The sequence below is a fragment of the Camelina sativa genome, chromosome 14 (genome assembly GCF_000633955.1).
Source record: "Camelina sativa cultivar DH55 chromosome 14, Cs, whole genome shotgun sequence".
Taxonomy (NCBI): domain Eukaryota; kingdom Viridiplantae; phylum Streptophyta; class Magnoliopsida; order Brassicales; family Brassicaceae; genus Camelina; species Camelina sativa.
The window spans coordinates 27,595,879-27,618,051 of NC_025698.1; the positions used below are offsets into that span (position 1 = coordinate 27,595,879).

General features: G+C 34.1%; 3 protein-coding genes across 3 annotated transcripts; 1 reads left to right on the forward strand and 2 right to left on the reverse strand.

The window, feature by feature from the left end:
* LOC104744050 lies at positions 289-798 on the reverse strand. Its single transcript, XM_010465076.2, has 2 exons — positions 607-798; positions 289-536 (listed from the first exon to the last, which is right to left on the reverse strand). The coding sequence occupies exons 1-2, from the start codon at positions 796-798 to the stop codon at positions 297-299; spliced, it is 432 nt and encodes a 143-aa protein (XP_010463378.1). The 3' UTR covers positions 289-296.
* Positions 9,225-11,196, forward strand: LOC104742633 (trafficking protein particle complex subunit 1). The gene is made up of 4 exons (XM_010463646.2): positions 9,225-9,530; positions 9,733-9,847; positions 10,648-10,766; positions 10,863-11,196. The coding sequence occupies exons 1-4, from the start codon at positions 9,307-9,309 to the stop codon at positions 10,912-10,914; spliced, it is 510 nt and encodes a 169-aa protein (XP_010461948.1). The 5' UTR covers positions 9,225-9,306; the 3' UTR covers positions 10,915-11,196.
* On the reverse strand, positions 13,007-14,394 carry LOC104742634 (serine/threonine-protein kinase UCN-like). The gene has a single exon (XM_010463647.2). It carries the CDS (start codon positions 14,306-14,308, stop codon positions 13,106-13,108), a length of 1,203 nt encoding a protein of 400 aa, XP_010461949.1. The 5' UTR covers positions 14,309-14,394; the 3' UTR covers positions 13,007-13,105.

Here is a 22,173-nt window from a genome sequence, read left to right on the forward strand (position 1 = left end):
TTATTTTCTTGGTTTTGCGATTGGTACTGGTATTACTAGTAAAACTATGTAAAACTACGTTATTTTCTTGGATTTGTCGTTCGTATTTTTGGTAAAACTACGTAAAACTAAACAAAACTAGAGAATTCATATAAGAAAAATATAGAACATGATCCAATTCAAGAAGGAGGCATAATCCTAGAAATCACATAAAAGAGAGATAGAACATCATGATTCAACAAGAGAAGTCAAATGAAAGATAAGAAACTGATTCAACAAGAGAATTCAAGGAAAAGATAAGATCAACTCATATAATATCAATCGAAACACAACCTATCCAGGAGATCGACTCGAGTGGTAAGCAACGCCACCTCCTCCCTTAGTTTGGCAATCTCATCACTCTTCTCCTTAAGCTGCATCTGCAAATTATAGATCTGAGTATGATGGGGTTCAAATTCCTTCAATCTCTCCCAATGGTTATCAACATCCTTCCTTAAGGTTTGGGTTTCTTCTTCAATTGCATCAGCCCAATTTTTCCGCCTGTGCAATCCATCATCCTGCAAAATATATCAACGAACAGACATCATACTCATGTCTCTCAATTGTATTTGATTTAATTTAATTTACCTTATACTTAACGCAAGTAAACCATCTCTTTTTCTCTGTTTCTGTTGGAGAGATCTCATTGACGATTCGTTCGCCACATGGGCAAATTCGAGGCATGCCCAAATCACCATCGGCTATGGCTTGTCGCCACGCTTCTAACTTCCTCGCCCTCTTCTGATCAGCATAGTATGGGTCAGACTCAAATTGTTCCATAGTTTGAGAAGGAGATAAATTGATCTAGAATTCGACTTTGAAGATGAGAGAAGGAGAGAAGGTGTACTTTAGGTTTCAAAGAAAATGAATGAATGGATATGAGGAAGATAAATCTTCGGGGCTGTGGTGTGTGGTGAAGAAAGAAAGAAAAAACGAAATTCTGGCCACGTGTAAAAGATGTGTGGGTTCACACTGTGGGTTCACACTGTGTGTTCACACACAGTTTTACCGATTAATGCAGTTGCACTAAACTTGCAAATAGTTGTACTTTAGAGGTTTCTCAGTTTAATTAGTTATACTAAACCTTAGCATTACTTTTTTTAGTTTTACAGTTGATTAAACTTAACTAACATACAATTACAATCTTTTTGCAACTTCATAAGTTAAAACTTATAATTCTATAACTTTTTCATGCTTACTTGGTAATTATTTACAAAGTGACATTAAAAGTGTTTCGAAACATTTGTTGAAATTCTTTCATAAATAATTTAAATTTAGTAGATTTTCGAAAATTATTCACCTATAGTAGAAACCTATGTAGAACATTTATACACATGTATTATACAATATGTATTGGTTTTAGGTAGTACCAATTTTATTATTTTTACCAGTTTTATCTTAGTTGTGCCAGTTCTACTCTCTTATATACACATTTTGAAAGAAGAAAACATTATTAGACTTCAAATTAAGTTTCAAATTAAGTTTCAAACCAATTTTTACATTAAGTTTCAAACAAAACACAATTGATACATGAAGAGGTGAATCAAACATGAACATTATCTCCAAATAACAACCATTGGAGTCCTTGTCTCCGGCGCCTTTTATTCTGCGTCCTAGGTCGAGTCTTTGGTCGTTTTTCTCCAGCAGATGCATACCTTTTTGTTTTCTTTCTTCCCCCTTTTATTTTCCGATTCGGAGGCATGATCTGCATATCTTGGACTTCATCCAGGACATCCCATCGAGACTTATCAGGTACTAAATAAATTGTCCTGCAATATGCAATTGCCCACAGCTCCGTCCAATAATACTTAGAACACAACTCATGTAACTCGATATCCTTACCTCCATATTTTTGGAATGTAATGAAAGACGCCAATGCATGCACACAAGGATACTTTTGTATATCGAAAAACCTGCAACTGCAACTTCTCAATCGCAACTTCACCAAATAAGGCTTTCCGTCACTGTCAATGACATTGTATTCAAGTTCGAAACCATTTAGCTCTATCACCTTTAGTTTCTCAGCAGTTGCCCATAAATCATGTAAGTAGTTCTCCACTAAAGGCACCAATTTATTTGCGACTGATCCAGACACAGCATCTTTCCGATGTTCATTAAACCATTCAGAGAATTTTTTAAGTATTGCATCAAGCATGGGTATCAAGGAGTACCTCCTTGCATCTTTAAATACGATGTTCAACGATTCAACACAGTTGCTTGTGTCTAGGTTGTATCTATCTCCTGGAAAAACACATCTTGCCCATCTTTCTTTCTGGGTAGATTCTTCAAGATACTTGGCAGCAGAAGGATATCTTGTCGTAAAAGAAGCGTAAGCAATGTTGAACTCAGCCACTGTGTAAAACCTACTACACTCCATGAATCTCCATGCAACAACGTCTTTGTTGACGTTACGAGCATAACCTTTCACATTTTGGGATAAATGCCAGATACAAAAACCATGATGAGCTAGAGGATATACATTAGCTATGGTTGTAATGAGACTTGTATTTCTGTCAGTCATAAATACTATTTCAGAAGAATCCCCAACAACGATTTTTCTACATCTCCAAAAACCAATTCCAACTTGCATCATTCTCACCATCAAGAACACCAAACGTCAAGGGATAATGGTGACGGTTAGGATCTTGAGCCGACGCAAAAACAAGAACACCCTTATATCCGTTCTTTAGAAAAGTTGCATCCATAGTTATAACTTTCCTCATGACTTTAAATCCTTCAATGCTAGCTCCCAAAGCTATGAACAAGTACATGAATTTATTATTCTCATTGAAATGCACATATGATCTTGTACCATGATTAACCTTCTCTAACATGTGCAGATAAAATCGCAGCATCTTGTAGCTTTCTTCTGGGCTACCTTTCAAATCAGTAACAGCTTGATTTTTCCCTCTCAACGCCGTGGAATATGATATATCAACACCTAATTTTGTCTTGACAAGATCCATGATAATTTTCGGAGGTGGAGTTTCCATTTGCCCTGGATAATCACCATGTAAAAGAGAAGCAACTAATTGTGGAGTGCCTTGCCTCTTACTATTGCTTGAACTTTGACTAGCCCGAGAGCATGTATGCATCTTGTTGTGCCTTCTAATCGAGAAAATATCTGTACCTCGAATCCTACCACCTCGTAAACCCCAGTTACATCCTTCTTTAGGACATTTGACCACATAACGCACCTTGTCCGACTTTACTATTTCAAAACTAAAACAGTTAGCGAATGAAGCTCTATCCACCACATCTTGCAATGCCTTCTTGTTTGGAAATTCTTGAAGTTTAGTCAGATCCAAACCGTCATCCCATGGTTCAATATACTTACACGGTTCTACAACAGGGCGTGGCTCAGTATATTCATCACCTTCATCACGTGATTCAGCTTCACCCTCTTTATTAGAATCACCCTCTACAGCCTTTTCTTTGCCTACGTAGACAACAATGGCGTTAGGTCCGATTTCACCATCCTTCGCATGTTGGTTTTCAAAGTTCATACCGACAGAACTTTGGTCCACTATGGGCATTGTGGGCACTGTGGGCACTATGGGAACTTGCTCAGGCTGAGGCTCAGAAGGGATGACATTCACAAACAACATACATCTTCGCTTCTCATAATTAACAGAGTCTAGATAAACATTAACATCCTCATCATCATTAAGCTCACAATGCTCAACTGTTTCTACCAGTAGTGGCTTGTAGCTCAGCTGCAACTGAACGTTACTTTCAACAAACCCAATCTTCCTTTGTATCCTTGCTTTTAACATCAACAATGTTATATTCCTCTTGAACATTATACTATACATGCGTCCTTCAAATTTAAAATGTAGGCTGACGTTCTCGCATATTGTATCCTGCCAAACCAACCAATATAAAAAAATCATAATTAGTACTACTACTAGTTTTACTAGTTTTACTAAATATACCAGTATTACCAGTTTCACCACATTCTCTCTCTCATATCAAAATCGAATCGAATGGTAAACGAGTTCTAATCTCCTTAATTCACTGAAATCGAAAGCCAAATCCATTTCTTATCTAATAGATAGCTCAATCGACCAATAAACCTTTGTAAAACACCCAATGTGCCAAGCTTTCTTCGATCTAAACCCAATTGAATTTCTGAATTTACAAATCAAAAACAAATTCAACCAAAAGCNACATCACCTTCATCACGTGATTCAGATTCACCCTCTTTATTAGAATCACCCTCTACAGCCTTTTCTTTGCCTACGTAGACAACAATGGCGTTAGGTCCGATTTCACCATCCTTCGCATGTTGGTTTTCAAAGTTCATACCGACAGAACTTTGGTCCACTATGGGCATTGTGGGCACTGTGGGCGCTATGGGAACTTGCTCAGGCTGAGGCTCAGAAGGGATGACATTCACAAACAACATACATCTTCGCTTCTCATAATTAACAGAGTCTAGATAAACATTAACATCCTCATCATCATTAAGCTCACAATGCTCAACTGTTTCTACCAGTAGTGGCTTGTAGCTCAGCTGCAACTGAACGTTACTTTCAACAAACCCAATCTTCTTTTGTATCCTTGCTTTTAACATCAACAATGTTATATTCCTCTTGAACATTATACTATACATGCGTCCTTCAAATTTAAAATGTAGGCTGACGTTCTCGCATATTGTATCCTGCCAAACCAACCAATATAAAAAAATCATAATTAGTACTACTACTAGTTTTACTAGTTTTACTAAATATACCAGTATTACCAGTTTCACCACATTCTCTCTCTCATATCAAAATCGAATCGAATGGTAAACGAGTTCTAATCTCCTTAATTCACTGAAATCGAAAGCCAAATCCATTTCTTATCTAATAGATAGCTCAATCGACCAATAAACCTTTGTAAAACACCCAATGTGCCAAGCTTTCTTCGATCTAAACCCAATTGAATTTCTGAATTTACAAATCAAAAACAAATTCAACCAAAAGCTACTCTAATGAGAAGTAACGCACCAGCATTTTGAAGAACAACTTGATTCAAGTCGAATTGGTGAAGAACGACAGCAGTAGGAGCTCCGACGACGGAACAATCGCCGGCGGCTGGGTTGAGAGGTGAGTAACCAGGTCGGGTTTCTCGGGTTGAAAGAGAGCTCCGACGAACAACTTGATTCAACTCGAGTTGGTTAATAACGACAACAGTAGGAGCTCCGACGTCGGAAGAATCGCCGGCGGTTGGGATGAGAGGAACTCACAGGTCGGGTTTCTCTCGGGTCGAAAGAGAGCTGGGTTCGCTTTTTTATTTAAAAAATTTAATCTAAATCAATTAAATTGTAAAGCTAAAATCGTCTCACCACCTCTTATTAGAAAAGGTGAAGGTATGAAGAATAGGGAGGAAGATAGGAGATTTGTCAAATTATTTTAGGAATTTCTGAGACGTTAACTCTAAATTCAGGATAATAATGCATACAAGTATACGACTAGTAATACATATCCGAACTCATATTTCAATAACTACGTTATATTGCTTGTTTTGGAAAACAACTTAAACGGTCCAATCGAAAAAAATCGGTATTTTCATATCCTAAAAGATTATGTTAAATTTCTATCTTATTTTAATATTGAGTAAATTCATATATTAAATTTAGTAAATTTAAATTTACCACTCTAACTGGTAAAACAATGTTGAATCATACCCTCTTAATTGGAGTATGAAAATACATAAACTTTTTATACTATTCCAAAAAAATAACGAATGCTATAAAGTGGAATAGATTTAAACGTTCTATCTATTTAAAGAAGTACCATACGATGTATGCGATAGTGGTTTTCAAACCGGTTTGATTGGTTAATCAGACTGGTTGAATGTGATCTAGTATATCAGATTAATTGTTTAATCGTGTGATTCGGAGAAAATTTTATGTATTAAAATTTTAAAATCTCCTTTTTGATTTGTTTTTGTAACATGTACATTTCATTATTGGATTATCAAATATGTTCATCATGAAGAATGCTTACACTGCTTTTGGAACATTGAAGTGAGACACGAAATCACCGTTAAGTGGAGTTTGAGTCTTTGACAAACAGTATGCTGTTCTGTGATATATAAAAATACATTTTTATTACCTAAAGTAAATTAATAATATTTTCATAGTGGCTAAAATGAACTTATGAACTCCAGTTACATTTAAGTTAGAGAAAATTATGTTCATGTGAGAAAGTAATTTTTCTTTTTATATGCGGACAATAATTTTTTTTACTAAATGATTCATGGTTTAAAAAATTTAACTCGATAAACCTATAGAACTGGTTAGTGTGCACTTTTAAATGCTGTAAAAGTTAACAGTTCTCATAGTTTTTATTTCATTCAGATTTTTGGCTTTCAATCAATTCTCATAACTAATTTAAAAATCTTCACAATCTTATTGTACGTTTCTTGCAAACCTGATTTAAAAATAAGGAAAATAAAAATCAACTTCCTATAAAATAATTGATCAATTCATTAAATACAAATTTCAGTTAATTGAAAATTGATTTTTTTATCACATTTTTCGGTAAAAAAAAAAAAAAAAAAAAAAANCTTAGAGTCTTATTGTCTCTGTTCTCTTTGTCCGTGAAACTGAGAAAACATCAGAATGAGTGAGTTGAAGAGGAAGATCGATACAAGGAAGAAGATAGAGAAGAAAGATCCACGAGCAGTTGCTATCTCAAAAAGTCGTAAGGGTCTTTAAAGCAAAGCCTCAGAGCTTTATCTTCTTTCCGACGCTCATATTGTGATTTTAGGGACTCCGGTTTCTTCTAATTCACATGTCGCTTTCTACACTTTTGGCCACTCCTTTGTCAATAGTGTTGTTGCAGCTTTCCTCGCGGATAAGACTCCTCCTCGGATGATGATGAAAGATTAGGGTTTTGGTGGGAAGATGAGAGTCTCGCCGATTCAGAGAATCCGGAGGATTTGGGTGCCGCGATTGATTTAATGACGAAGATGTTACACCTGAAGGAGTTAGGAAAAGAAGCAAAGAGATTGTGTGGATGTAACTCATCAGCAGCAAACCCTAAATCATCAACCATGTTTGTCAAGTCTGTGTGTTGAAGTAGATGATGTATCTGTGAACGTCCAAGGGTTTCAAGACAAGAACAGTGAAGAACAACAAACCCTAGGGGTTTCTGCCTACGAAATCAATTTAGTTGGGAGCTTCAATGAAGAGCTTGATGTTGATGATTAAATTTTTTATAATGATACGAATTCTGAAGTTTTATGGAAAAATTTATAGTTGAATGATTTAAGTGTGAAGTCCAAGGGTTTCAAAACAATATTGATGAACAACAATCCATAGCAAACGACGACGGTTTACTTGGGAACTTCGATGGGTGCAATCAAGAATTTGATCTTGATTAATTATTTGATTTTGTGACGAAATCTGAAGATCTATAGAAGGATATGGAGATGTATGATGACTCTCTATTGATTTGGGATATTTATCAAACTCAAACATTAGCATTATTTTGTTTGTATGTTTGGAATGTCTTTTAACAACTTTGTTTGTCTTATTTTGTTTGTATGACATTTTTCGTATTAATCTAACTATATAAAGTTTCATTCATTAAAAAAAATTGTTTTTTTCTTCTAATCTTTTTATGAATTATTTCTCCACGTAAAAGAGAAAAAAAAACAAATATTGAATTTGATGAAAAGATGAACAAATCTGATAAATATGTAATTCGACTCATAACATCTATGTTAGCTTTTTGTTTTGTCTGGGTGCACAAAAGATTTTGCTATCTAGATGATCTTTTTAGAAGATAGATCGACGAAGTACCTCATATAAAAATTCATTAAAGTTTAATAAACTAATCTTTAAATTTTTTTTATAACTATCTAATTCTTAATTAATATAAAATTATATGCTGATTGCATAAGTATTTAATTTAATTATAATAATTTGTGTAAATTTTTCATTGTTACATTGTCTATAGTTAAATTAAGTACAATTTAATCTTAACTAATGTCAAAATTCATATGACTTAAATCTTTGCAATCAAAATTCGTACAGCCAAAAGCATATTCAACTCTCTAGTGAAGTGAAAAAATAAAATAAAAAGAGTATACGAGTCAACAAATAAGAAGTAAATATGAAATGATAAGTTTAGGTGTTCTATAAAAAATATAAGTAATCTGTTAGTGAGCATTATCTAGATGATTTTGCTATGGATCGTATTCTCTTTCCATATTTTTGTTTGTAAAAAATCATTTATCCTTGGTTAACATATAAATAATTATAGATTAACTAGAAACAAAAGAATTAACATGTCTCTTATATATGATAATTAATGTAGATTTTATGGCCTTATCATGATATTTCTTCAGTAATCCTTTTCTTATATCGTAAATTTGATAAGCGTTATCGTCAGATGCGTCATTTGTTTCTCACTGATTTGAGAGGAACATCTCTTTATCCATAACAACAATTAAAAACGAACAAAATTTTAATATTTTTAAATATTATGGATAAATTAATTTGATAAGTCAAACTTTGAAAACGCTTGAATTTTTTCAAATGGCCATCACAAACTAATTAACTAGTTATATACGACAGGGTTCCTTAATATATAAATTACTAAGTTTCAGCTAAAAATTGTTTTCTAACATTTATTTCGTAAGAAGATATTGTGGTGTCAAGAAAGTAGTTGTTACTTTGGAACAAAGAAAATAACAATATCCATAAATATAAGATAAGGTTTTATGAGAATGTGAGAATCGAGGTGGAATACAACAGAAGAAGCACAATCTCACGTGGAACTTAGGGGTGAAGATCCTCTTCCTAGAATTAGTAAGCCACCTATTTAGATTCTTTCCCACTTTCTTAGTTTTATCTTCTTAAAAATGCATTCGAAAGTCCTTTTGGTTGTTTGCACTTTTATTAGTCCCTTTTCTTAAATACTAACTAGATTAATGATTCATCAGTGATTATGTGGCTTCAGAAGAAAAAAAATTGTCATTTAATTAACATAAGTTTATAAACAGGTAATGAGAGATTGAGAGCTCTATAACATGCCTACCATGTGTGAGAATCCGAGACCACCGGTTTACAAAGCCGGTCTTTGGTCTTAACATTGTTGTTGTTTATATGGCTTTGGCCCACTAAGAGCCTATTCTTCTAGGGTTTATTGTACGGCTCATTTGAAGCCCAAAAAAGTAAGAAAAAAAAAAGAAAAAAAAAGCTGTTTCGTTCTGACGTTGCTCTGATCTCTCTCAGCTTGATCTTTTGATTTGATTCTCTCTCTCTCGTCTATCGCCGGAGAAGACGGAAGAATGCAATTCTTCGGTGGATCCGAGATAAGTCCGTCGCCGCCGGTTCCGACGGCGAGTGGAAACAACGCGCACATGATGTACGTTTTCAACCGTAACGGTGTGTGTCTTCTCTACAAAGAATGGAATCGGCCTCTTCATACGCTTAACCCTCAGCAAGATCACAAGCTCATGTTTGGTCTCCTCTTCTCTCTCAAATCACTCACCGCAAAGATGGATCCAGTCAAGTTAGATTTTCTCACTATTCATTTAGCTAGATTTGACCATTTCGATTTGATCGGAATTTGAATGGCTGTGCTTTGTGTGCATCGTTTCGATTTGATTTGCTGATTAGTTTGATCCCAAGTAATTTATGTTTGTGTTTGTGAGATTTGATGATTCCATAGATTTGGTTAGATCTTATGATTTTGTGATTTTGATTTTGTATAGTGCGGATAAGGGGAATCTAGGGGTTCCACAGTTGCCAGGACAAGGTTGCTCTTTCCACAGTTTCCGTACCAACACTTACAAGCTAAGCTTCATGGAGACTCCCTCTGGTATCAAGGTTAGCTTCACTGCTCTTAGATGTCCATCATGTAGTTTCAGTATGATAAGTATTAAGATTTATTTGGAATCTGGCTTATTGTTTAGGGATTTTGAATGAATTATAAGAACTGTATCTTCTAAATTTCAACCTCAAAGTCAGTATCTTAGTGTGTAGTTAAGAGACATGGAGAGTTTTAGGAGTTACTATATAGAAGAATATGAGAACTAGGGAGACGAGTACGTAACGAGAAATTTTACTAGTGTATTTAGACATGTTGTCGTGTAGGAGGAGCAATGAGAATAGTAAGTCGTTTTCTCAGTGTAAAACAGTCTGAGCTAACTAGCCAAGTTATGTCTCAACAGATATTATTATGTTTGAACCAGCTTGAGGAGATGGTTCATGGATGGTCACTGTTTTTAATTATAGATTGTGAATCATCTGTAAGAACATAACGTTAGGGGTCGAGTCACAAATTTAATCAACAGGACAGAACCCTATTCTTGCACTGTATGGTTAGTTCTTCCCCTGGACATGAGAATTGTTGATTCAGAACATACATGGTTCTTACAGCGTCGGTCCGGATTTGTTGGCTAAGCATTCTAGTACTAATAATAACCAGGGGAGAAACTGAGATTGGCTGCCTTGATTCATTTATATGTGTATATACATACATAGATGGAGTCTTACAAGATAATTTTTTTTAGCTGGAAGCTAGCTTTGCTTGCAGACATAAGTGAATATTCCATAGTTGTTTTTTACCACAATACTAAACGGACATCTAGATGCTTAAACCACAACATGTTTCTATTCTTTTGCAGATCATCTTAGTAACTCATCCAAAGACGGGAGATTTACGCGAATCCTTAAAGTACATCTACAGTTTATATGTTGAGTATGTCGTAAAAAATCCTATATACAGCCCAGGCTCTCCAATCAAGTAAGCTTCACACACTGTTGCATCTTGATCATACTTCCGATCATAATATCTTATCGCATTGATGAAACCCTGACTATGTTTCATTGGTCTTTCAAGGTCGGAGTTGTTCAACACTGCACTTGACCAGTACGTAAGGAGCATCTCATAGTGTGTGTGCATTACAGGTTTGGCCATTGGAACCTCTTTGCTTCACAGAACTTTCCTCTGAACAAATCGAGAAAGTTGCTGTGGAGAGACTGTTTTCTCTGCAAATGTATTTTTTTGTATTTACCCTTTTTAAATCACTGTATTGGCTTTGTTATCAACGATGTTTATGGTTGATCAAATCTTGAAATGGGACATGAAGCACCAAATCGTGATTATGATACATGTAACGTACAGCAAAGAAAAAGAAGAAGGAAAAGAAGCATGTGGTGTGTTCGTTGTGTAATCGTTATCAAAGTTTGATACCAAAACTTACAAGTTTTTAACTAACGAAATAAAATTATTTAAGTAAACAGAAGAATAGTATATATAATAATTAGACAAAGACAATAGTCACAATGTTAATAATTTTCAACTCCTTAATAGCTGATGGGTTTGGCAGGACACACAACACGTGAGGTGGTTTTCTAAGCATTTGTCTTTTCTTTTGCTTCCTATATAGTTTTGTTATTTCTTCTGTTTTTTTCTTCTTCTTTTCAAAATCAAATATTAGTTTTGTCATTTTTTATAAATGTTATAGTCTTTGTCCCCTTATCTCTCCTTCCTTTTTGTCTTCTCACTACTAAAAAGTATCATCAAGTCAATGGTGGATGTGTCTCTCTAAAACATATATAATCAAGTGAGCTCCTAAAAAAAAGGTTGAATTAATCTAATCAATTCTTGTTGAGTGTCGACCAACTAATCCTCTGATGAAAACAACATACTTTCCTGACTAACCTGTAAAATAATATAGTCATCGTAATTTTTTTTTTCTTTTTCAAATGATATATTATGTTTATAGAATTCGTTTTTATGTTTCACATTAAGAGAATCTAACTCTAGCTCGTAGCCTCGTACATGTGTGTGTGGGTGTGGGGAGTGTATCTCACTTGTGAATTCATATTTGGCCGAACAACTTATAAAAGGACAACCTTATTTGAAACAAAACCTTATAGAGGTTTTTAGCTTGTAGGTGTGTTCTTAATATTGCCAAGATTTCATCTTTTACCCGTGACTTGCTCATATGCACCCAAACTTTTTCGCCCATATTTCAACATACTATACCAACCTACAATTCTCTATATAAAAATAGGGGGAATATTGATTGGTCCATTGTAGCCACACATCGACGTATCAATTTTTCCTCCGATGATATCATTTTAGCATCTTAGACGATTTAATATGATTGGACAATGATTTAATGGGGGAAACCGATAACATTTACGATTAACAAATCGGGATTCACTATAATCATCAACATCAAGCAAGAAATTTAATCATGTACGTATGACGTATATAGAAAAGTAGAAAAAAAAAAGAAAAAAAGAATTGTATAGAAAGCCGTCGTTATGAAACATGTTTCAATCAATTACACCAATTATATATAACATCTCCATAATATCTTTTTTCATCATTTTTCATAAACGAGTATAACACATCCACATATACAACAGACCGTCCAAATCAAAAATATATGGAGTCACGGGAAACAACCATGTGAATCTCCAAACTATTGTCTTATTTCTAATCTAAATAAACTTCAGCTCGTGAACAACTCTTACTACTATCCTCATTCTCTCATTTCTAAACTCTCTATTTTCTCTTCATCAAAAAGAAAAAAAGCAAATATATTCCTTAGATATTGATAATTGAATACTATTAGATGGACACATATGCAAGTCCGCAACTTTTTATATCATCGAAAATATATTTCCCATCAATGTTGTTGATGACTTTACAAACCAATTGCTTAACTGTGTGGCTTTTTATTGTACTTATTTTTTTTCTTCTATCATTAGTACCACCTACAAGGTGTACGTATTCTCACCACTGTCCTTTTGAAACAACATAAAAATCACTTTCGTTGTGGATCGTTTGAACAGTGTAGTAATTATCAACTACCATTCTTTACGAAACAATTTGACCGTGTGGTTATGATTCCACAGTCCTTTTCTTTTTTGTTACCCCCTTAAGTTATTTGGATTATTGATTTCTTTTATTACGAATAATTTTTATATATATATCATCACTTTTTATTTTTATTTTCTTGATTCTAGTTCTAACAAATTATTTTTTTATACACATCAAAATCAGAAACTGCTATTAAAACAAAAAAAAAAAGTATTAAACGTGTGTTAGATTCTCGCACGCGTGGATCAGAAATCAACAAAGGGATTGTTTTCAGAGCACTCGTGCGTTAACGGTAACGGCGGCGGCGTTCTCAGTCTCTCGAAACATTCCTTTACACCTAACCCACTTTCCGCCGTTACTTTTCCCGACAATTCTCCTCCGTCATCTCTTAACGGAATAAACGGTGGTCTCAACACCTCCGTTAACAAATCCCACCTCACTCCTTTAAAAAAAGCATGCTCCTTTATCTCCGCCGCGCCTCGCCGGAAACCTAACCGTTTCGTCGGATCTTTAACCAGCAACCGACGTATAAGATCGGTTAAATCCGACGGTTTTCCGGCGAATTCTGGTTCCTTCATCAACACGTTACGAAAAGTTTCCTTTTTGCACCTTCCTTTGAACGGTGTCTCACCGTACATCATCTCGTACGTTAAAACTCCGAGCGCCCACCAGTCGACGGCGAAGTCGTGTCCGTCGCCGCGGATTACCTCCGGGGAGATATACTCATCTGTTCCAACGAACGAATTCGATCTTTGTCCGCCGGAAAAACTCAGTCTCCGGCGTGTGATCGGGTTAACCCTAGCTGATTTCGACTTCTTCTTCTTCTTCGTCCGGAACAAACTCAGACTTCTCTTATGACTCGGATCCGGTTCTGGGTCGGATAGATAGAACTCGGGTCGGGTTGGTTTAGCGAGGCTACATGAGAGATCAAAGTCGGTTAACGTGACGTGACCCGATTCTTGAAGGAGTATGTTCTCAGGTTTCAAGTCTCTGTAAGCGATGCCCATTGTATGAAGGTGGTCAAGCGCACATACGATCTCAGCTAAGTAGAATTTAATAACGGAGGAGCTGAAAACGCCGTCGTTTTGACGTTGACGGAGGACGTTTAAATCGCCACCGGAGCAGTAAGGCAAAGCCCATGCGATGAAGTCAGGGGATTCTGTGGAGCCTAAGAGTTTTGGGAGAAACGGGTTTGTGTTTGTGTCATCGGAGAGACGTCGGAGGATCTGGATTTCCCAACGTGCACGGCGGAGAGAAGAGGAGGAGGAGGATTTGTCGACGAGTTTAAGTGCGAATGGTGAAGAAACAGAGGAGTCAGAAACAGAGTCGTGGACTAGGAAGACTGTTCCGGTTGCGCCTTTTCCGAGGAGTTTGAGAGCTTTGAGTCTGTCGAGATCAAGATTCGTCGCCGGTGAAAGAGACGATGAAGAAGATGGTCGTGTCTCCATTGGAAGATGAGATAGAGAGAGATAATAAAAGGAAGGAAACGAGTGGGTCTGAAACGTTACGTTTATGTCTCCGTGTGTCCCATTTATATATAGAGAGGGGTATAGTATACTGTATACGATTGTTTTGCTTTTTAAAATACCTTTTTCTTTTTCACTATGCAAATAATGAGATTGATGTTCGTGCAATATTTTTTAGAATGTGGTAAATCAAATAGAGATATATACTACTCTAATTTATAAATATGATAGTGTTATGTATTACTAGTATAAAGTTTGGAATGATCTTTTAAGGAGGGTTGTGTAAGTAATTTATGGCACTCAGAACAAAGTTTTAATGGATTTATGGATCTATATGCTTATTGCTTATCACACCAAGAAGAAGGCATATTATCATGGGAGCAACTTGCTGGATCGTTGGTATGATGGATACAATAAAGATTATTCAGTTTTTCTTTGTACTGGCTATAAATGATGATATGATAAAATTAGCATATAATGTCCCAAGAAAATGTGTATTAGCAGCACCTACAAATTATACAAACAATTCAATTGAGTTATAAGTTTGTGAACTGCAAAATGTTCCTATAGTGATATTATCATTTCTATTTATAGTATTGATAGTTTTTTTTGTCCCCATAATAGTTATAATAATTTAATTAATTTTCATTGTATGTATTTCGTTTATCATCACATAACACTATAGTGATATTATCATTTCTATTTCTAGTATTGATATTTTTTTTCCCCATAAATGTTATAATAAGTTAATTAATTTTCATTATATGTATTTCGTTTATCATCATATAACACTATACAAATTCAAATGAATGTGACTTATGGAACACGTGCGGTATCATAATGATTAATGGCAATAGAGGGCAATGTGTCGACAAGCCAAACTGGACAGTCGCAAGTCGCAACCACCTTCATTTATATGTAAAGCTGTATCGTTTCTCTGTAAATCTACAAAAGTGTGTTAATCTCTTGCTGCAATTATTAACCTACTTTCATTAGTTTATGTGAATTATTTCAATTGTTATTCTTTGCTATAAACCTTGCATTATTGAATGTTTTCTAACTCACTTTCATAGACGACTGACTTGTTTATTGGTAATAAGATTGTTATATATATGTTGATGGATGTAACCTTTTTCTTACATGTGATTTCCTATCGGTGATATCTACTAGAAAATTAATTACTAGTTAGATATAGTATAGACCTAACCTAACTAATCTAACCAATACTTGTATATGATATCATATTTAGTAAAGCTTTTGCGATCGTTGATAGTGGTAGATCCGGTACTTACTTAATTAACATGATAGCATTTAACTATAATTTCAAGTTGTGAAAAGTTAAGGCTTTTTATTGTTGAGGGATTTTTCGCCATTAAGTTTTATAGCAAAAGAAGAACAAAGTTCGATCTGACCAAAAGAAGAAAGAAGAACAAAGTTTGTTTACTAGCCAAACCATATACACAAAGATCTGAACAAAGATGATTAAATTAGTTAGCCGGAAGGTGATACGAAGTTAAGAACCATCCAATAATTGGCCAACAAGTTTTTAAGTGCGTGTGTATATATCAGTTTAACACTTAAAATTTATTGAAACAATAAATATTTGTTACATGACGAAATATACGGGCCCAAATATTTAATGAATAATATTCTTGTCATAAATAAAATAAATAAAGTTTCTTATTAGATTCCATTTAGTTTTTACACTTTTTATGACAAATAAAATAGATATGTGTTGTGAATACCGAGATTTAGAAAATTATTCTCTTGTTATTCATATGTTCCATATGATATACTATATATATAGGGATATATATTATGGTTTATAAGTCTACTAATGGGTCGATAATGGACATCCATACAATATTAGATATATTTATAACACATCCCCTTGGATGACTATTATAAAAATGTAGTTCTAAATGCGCATGTGAGATGCTGCCTCATTAAAAACCTTACCAGAAAAACCCAGTGGAAAAAACCATGGTTAAGGGAAAAAGAGTGCAACACGCTTTTACTCCCCCTCTTGAGTATATCACTTGAAATCTTTGAGATGACCGATCCAATATGATAAAGTAACTTCTTAAAAGTAGTGGTTGGAAACGCCTTTGGTAAATGGTTCGCCAAATCTTCACTTGAACGAATCTGTAGAAAACATGTATCACCATTCTTCTATTGGTCATGAGTCCCGCAAGTGACTCATCTTTCTCATTATCTTTGTTTCTCACAATCTCATCAATGTATTTCAAAGACTTTGAAAATATGATAGTCTTTCACCATTGGAATCATAATATTACTCTTAAGGTGTTTATCTTTCGCGTGTTCTTTGTTGTCTCGTTAAAAACCTTTCATGCAAAAACCTAATGGGATAAAAACCATGATAAGGAAAAAAGAGTACAACCACGCAGATAATCATATTTCTCCCCCTGAAAGCATCATCTTCAGGTTATACATTATGATCATATATATCATCTTTTCTGAACTGTTATAAACAGCGCTTTCAGGTACAAACTCATATGATCATCATATATTATACTGGGTCATTAAACTTCAAGTCATTTGAACCTCTTTCATATAGAAGATCTATTTGAACTTAAGCCCAAATATTCTATTACATACAATCTTCCAAACAATCTTATACATAAGAGTTATTCATAATCTCCTTGTAAAACTTTCTCTTTCAACTCTTCAGATAACATCTCTTTTAAGATCCATTTTTCTATGTAAGAAAAATCAATGGGTACATGATAATCAAGGACCCATTTTTCTATGTAAGATGATGTAAACATCTTGAGATAACATCTCTTTCATCAGATGCCAAATCTGTTACTTCAAAAAAATTTATGAAATATCTGCTCTTATACAATATGATTTCTCCATCTTTCAGGAGTAATATTTCATCACTGATTATTTCTCCAAATATTCCTTGGTATATGAAATCTCTACTGGAGATCAGATAATCTTTTCATGATCAACATATTTCGCACTTGTTCTTGTACCTTTCTTTTAACAAGAACTACTTGTAAGTGCTGAAGAGATAAGAGACACATATAATTTTTCTATTAACGAGGTTCAGCAAATGCCTACATCCTCAAACTTTCTTGAACACAATTACAATGAGTGTTCAATCTCGGATTTACACAACCCTAAGATATTCACTTAGTTTGTTCCCAATTTATTTTCAACCCACTATGAGATCACTAAGATCAATAACAATGATCTACAAATATTATTCTCTCATAGAGATAAACTCTCACCCTTTTCTCTCAAAAGGTGTCAAAAGGTATCAAGACTTTTTCTTGCTTTTACAATATTCTCGAGAACTATAAGCTATTGCTTCTAGCAATATAATTAGCAAGATAATTACTTTAAGGGATATCTCTGATAGTTTGAAAACCTTCTAAATAGACTAAATCACGTTGCCTTATTTTCAAACTCATAAGGGATCTACATAGTTGCTTCCACCATATGAGAGTGCATTTCTCATAATAAATATTAAGTATTTATGAGAATCATTATACTATTACATGTACTTTATTTCTCATAAAGATCCCTTTATGTCTCACTCATTTTACACTTTCAAGTGTAAGGACTACAAGTCCAAATATTAACTCTTCAAGAGATTTGAACTATTTCATAGCTATTTCTTTCAATGATTAACCAATCATTCTTTGTGTACACTTTTCAATAAAACTTTCTATTAACCGCGGTTTATGATCCTCGATTTTTATCCATAACATCATCAACTGCAACACTGCATGCAAACATATTTACGACGTCGATTTGCCTTTTGGTTCCTTTTCTTTCTAGACATGACTCAACTTGTTGAGATTTCCTTTCATTATGATTCTCAGGTACCTGAATCTCTTTCTTACTCATGTCTACATCTCTTTTAGATATTTTTCATAACTCTATGCTTCCTCGGTGCCATATTAATTTCTGCTCCTTTTTTTTTCCGAGGATGCTTATATTTGGAACCATAAGTCTATCACACTTCATGTGATCTTTAGACTTACTAGCAGTTGATCTTATCCTTCTAGGATATTAATTTCAATTGGAGCACAGCTGGTATATGTGACTTTGTCACTCAATCATGGTCATAGAAAGGTTCTTGCATGCTTTTAGCATCTTTGCAAACTTTGCCAATAAATTATCTTTTGAAATTATTGCGCACATTTTTCAGTACGAGGATCAAGATAATTTCTTCCAATATATTTCTTTACCAGCTGTTTATTTTCTCTCCCTCATGTTGGAAAAACTGACTCACTAAAACAACAATCTCTGCATCTCGAGATATTCAATCATCAAGAGAGATTTATATCCAACATTCTTTCAAATTCCATCTTAAGCACTTTGGTGGAGCAACTTAACATGTATAACACATTTAGATGGAATATATCTGGTTTCTGACCTAAACAAATTGTAATGGGGAATACTCATGATAATTTGTTGGCCCGATGCGAATTTATTGACATATAGAGTCATTCATGTCAATTACTTAGCATGGTTTCACCACCACTGTTAATTTATCAAATACTCTTGCAAACTCAAGGTTGCAAAATGATAACAAGAATATAGTGGATGATCAGTCCACAATATCTCTTTTGAATACATACCAGAAAATTGACATTATCCAAATTCAAGGGATCGGTGAAAGTCATATAATTGGCTTGCTTTGTAAAGCAGCACACATAACACTAGGAAAACCCTTTAGGTTCTCTAATGAATATTTTCAGAAATTTCTGATTCTTTCGCATCACTACTGAACTGGAATGGCTTAACCGGTCATGCCAAACAGTGAGATTTTTACAAAGCATTTTATCTTCTAGATAATGCATGTAATCTCTAAAATACTTTTCTTGTCTTGGGTAATACTTATGATTTCAAAGTATTTTCTTCGCATATTGTCTCAACATGATTACTTTTCGAATCCTCAAGATTTGCTTTTTCATATGAGTGATTACTCATTTTGGGTGGGAACATAATCTTATATTTGTTCCATCACCTCTGTATGTGGGATTCATGAATTCTCCCCCTCAAGATGATGACACTTCATGTATCAATCTCGATTTGAATTCCACTTTGTAATCAATAACATTCTCAAATTGGGTAATGTATTATATCTTAGACCCTTTTAACTTTGAAACTAATTGGGAGATTATAACACATAATTATCAAATTATGTTCCCATAGGGGATAGTATATATACTCTTCAAGAGCTTTTAATACTTTTTCTACTACTTCTTATTATTGCAGTAGAATAGTGGAAATTGTCTCACACTAACTTCTTTCATCATCATCATATATAGATGAGATAAGTACCTCATGTACTTATTATTCACTTATAGTGGAGATACTAGTCGACTTAACCGCGATTTTATATATATATATATATATATCACACCCACATTTATAACCACTTTTATAGCAACTTTTTTATCATTGATGTGGCATTTTCTTTTTTCTTTGCTTAAAGTCATATTCAGTTCAATGAATCGACCAAGCCAATAGGATGCGATTTACATCAACATCTCATAATTTTACACAGTCACAAAAAAATGAGATTATGATATTTTAAAAAAATATTTTTCAGTATATTGTGTCTTACATGACAACAATATTTTGTGACAAGTGTAATATATTTTCTCTAATATATTTCCAACAATGATATTATCTTCTATTATAATCTTGGTTATAAGTAGAATTTAGTTGTTTATATATATATTCTCTTATAGACTTTTAGTCATTTACTTTGTTTAGATTATTCTAAAGAATAAGTGAATTTTTATGGTCATATACTTGGACTTAAACCTCCTCAAAGAAGTGATACCAAGAAAATATGATCAAACAACATATTTATATATAAATTACTCATTATTTAATATCTCAAAAATATCATGCCTTTATATTAAATTCTCGTTGGTCAATTAATTCACCAAACAAGATTGGATGATAAGATTTAAAATATTTCATCATAATATTATATTTAATTTTGATTAGATTTAGATTTGTGATTAAACAGATAAATCACAAACATTATAAACAATCATATAAATGAGTGCTAAATAAATATTAAGCATCATTATTTTTTTTTTCTTATTCAAAGGCTTTATTTTTCTAAAGATTTATTATAAATGTTTATAAAATCATTTATCAACGAATCTAGTATGTGGACTATTTATTATCAATGAATATAGGTTTTTAATAAAACACTAGCTAATAAAGAATACTTATCTCGATGAAGATGTTATTAGAAATCCAAGACGGAGACATCATTGGCAATGAATATTGCTTAGTCCTTCGACTCATGTTGCAACAGCAAAACTTTAGTTCGATACAAACGACTTATTAACTAAGAAGTCGACTATGGCATTCAAAGAGATTCACCGACTAAAACCAGCCTCAACTGCATATATATATACCAATAATTAGTTAAATAAACGAGTATGAGTTATCTCGGTAAATAACAAAACAATAATAAAATATATAAGAGATAAGTGGTACAGCTTGAATCACCGTTGTACTTAGAAAGAATAATGAGTTATATAGGGGTACATATTATGGTTTACAAGTTCACTAATGGGCCGATAATGAGCATCCATACAATACTAGACATATTCATAATATGGTCAAAATATTATTATAACTAGCTACTTCAAGTCACATTAAAAGCAAAAAATAAAAAAACCTCTCGTCTAAACCTAAAAACAAGCCGCCGCTCAAAGCTTTTTCTCAGATCTGAGACCGGAGTGCGGTAGCTCCTCTAGCACTAGTTCCGGTCTCCCTGTTTTCTTCCTTTAGTCTTTTGCTTTAATTTCTCTTTAAGTTGTGGAAAGATATTGGCCTTCGATTGGGGTTTCTTTTTAGTTCAATCAGTTTGTGCTTTTGGGGTCTCGGGGAAGCGGTCTTGGTTCGTGGCTTTTGCGAGGAGGATGGTGTCGGATCTGAGATCTACGGAGACAAACCATCGTTTCTTTGCCTGTTCACAACCCAGATTTTATTTCTCGCTCTTGTGCTTCTAGTTGTTTTGATGCCGCTGGTTTGGCTTGTGTGTATTCTGTAGGAAGACTTCACTGGCATTTGTTTTCCCCACCTTTAGCCTGGTTCTACCTAGTAGTTTCCCTTTTAGTTTGTCTCCTGTCTAAGAAGAGGTTTTTTGTGTGAAGTTTATGCTTGGCTCTCTGCTTCAAATCTTTCTAATCTTAGATGGAAGTTGCTGGTGATGGTAACCTCTGTAGATGAGTGTCGATTCTGGAATTTAAAACTCATCAAAGTGGTTTTGTTTGGCTCCTTGTCTTAAGCGTTTCCGAATCTGGAGGATGTCGGTTTGCTTTTTTATGGCTTCTATCTAGGCAATCCTTGACGCATCAGTAGTCTCGCCGTATCTGGAAGTGCATTGAAGTTCTGAATTGAGCCTTTACTTGTCAGGTTATGAAGTCTATTTTAGAGAGATCAGCTCTCATTATGATAGGAGGAAGCAATTGTTGATCGATGTGTTGGCCGTGGGCAGCATTGATACAGCTCATTCGCAAAAACTTCAGAAGAGAAGTTTGATTTATTTGTTTAGACTTAGCGTTTGCTTTAGTTATTATTGTCAGTATGCCTCTGTTCTTAGCTATTAGATTCGTTCTCTTTCGATTTCGGTTTGTAACTTTCCTTCTAGTTGTTAGTTGTTTCCGGGGACTTATACTTTGTCCGTCGGCTTAGACTCCCTCTTTTGGGTTTAAGACTCCGAGGATATCTCTATTTTTTCGCCGGCTTATGTATTTCACAATGTAAACTTTCAAGCAATATCAATAACATTATATGACAAAAAAAAAAAAAAAAAAAANGACTAGCTACTTCAA

What these genes read in the sequence shown, in the direction of transcription:
- LOC104744050 (XM_010465076.2), bottom strand. Translation starts at nt 798, where the DNA reads ATGGAACAATTTGAGTCTGACCCATACTATGCTGATCAGAAGAGGGCG. An exon ending in TTACTTGCGTTAAGTATAAG is followed by an intron (nt 537 to 606) that starts GTAAATTAAATT and finishes TATATTTTGCAG; the next exon opens with GATGATGGATTGCACAGGCG.
- LOC104742633 (XM_010463646.2), top strand. Translation starts at nt 9,307, where the DNA reads ATGCAATTCTTCGGTGGATCCGAGATAAGTCCGTCGCCGCCGGTTCCG. An exon ending in GCAAAGATGGATCCAGTCAA is followed by an intron (nt 9,531 to 9,732) that starts GTTAGATTTTCT and finishes GATTTTGTATAG; the next exon opens with TGCGGATAAGGGGAATCTAG. An exon ending in AGCCCAGGCTCTCCAATCAA is followed by an intron (nt 10,767 to 10,862) that starts GTAAGCTTCACA and finishes TGGTCTTTCAAG; the next exon opens with GTCGGAGTTGTTCAACACTG.
- LOC104742634 (XM_010463647.2), bottom strand. Translation starts at nt 14,308, where the DNA reads ATGGAGACACGACCATCTTCTTCATCGTCTCTTTCACCGGCGACGAAT.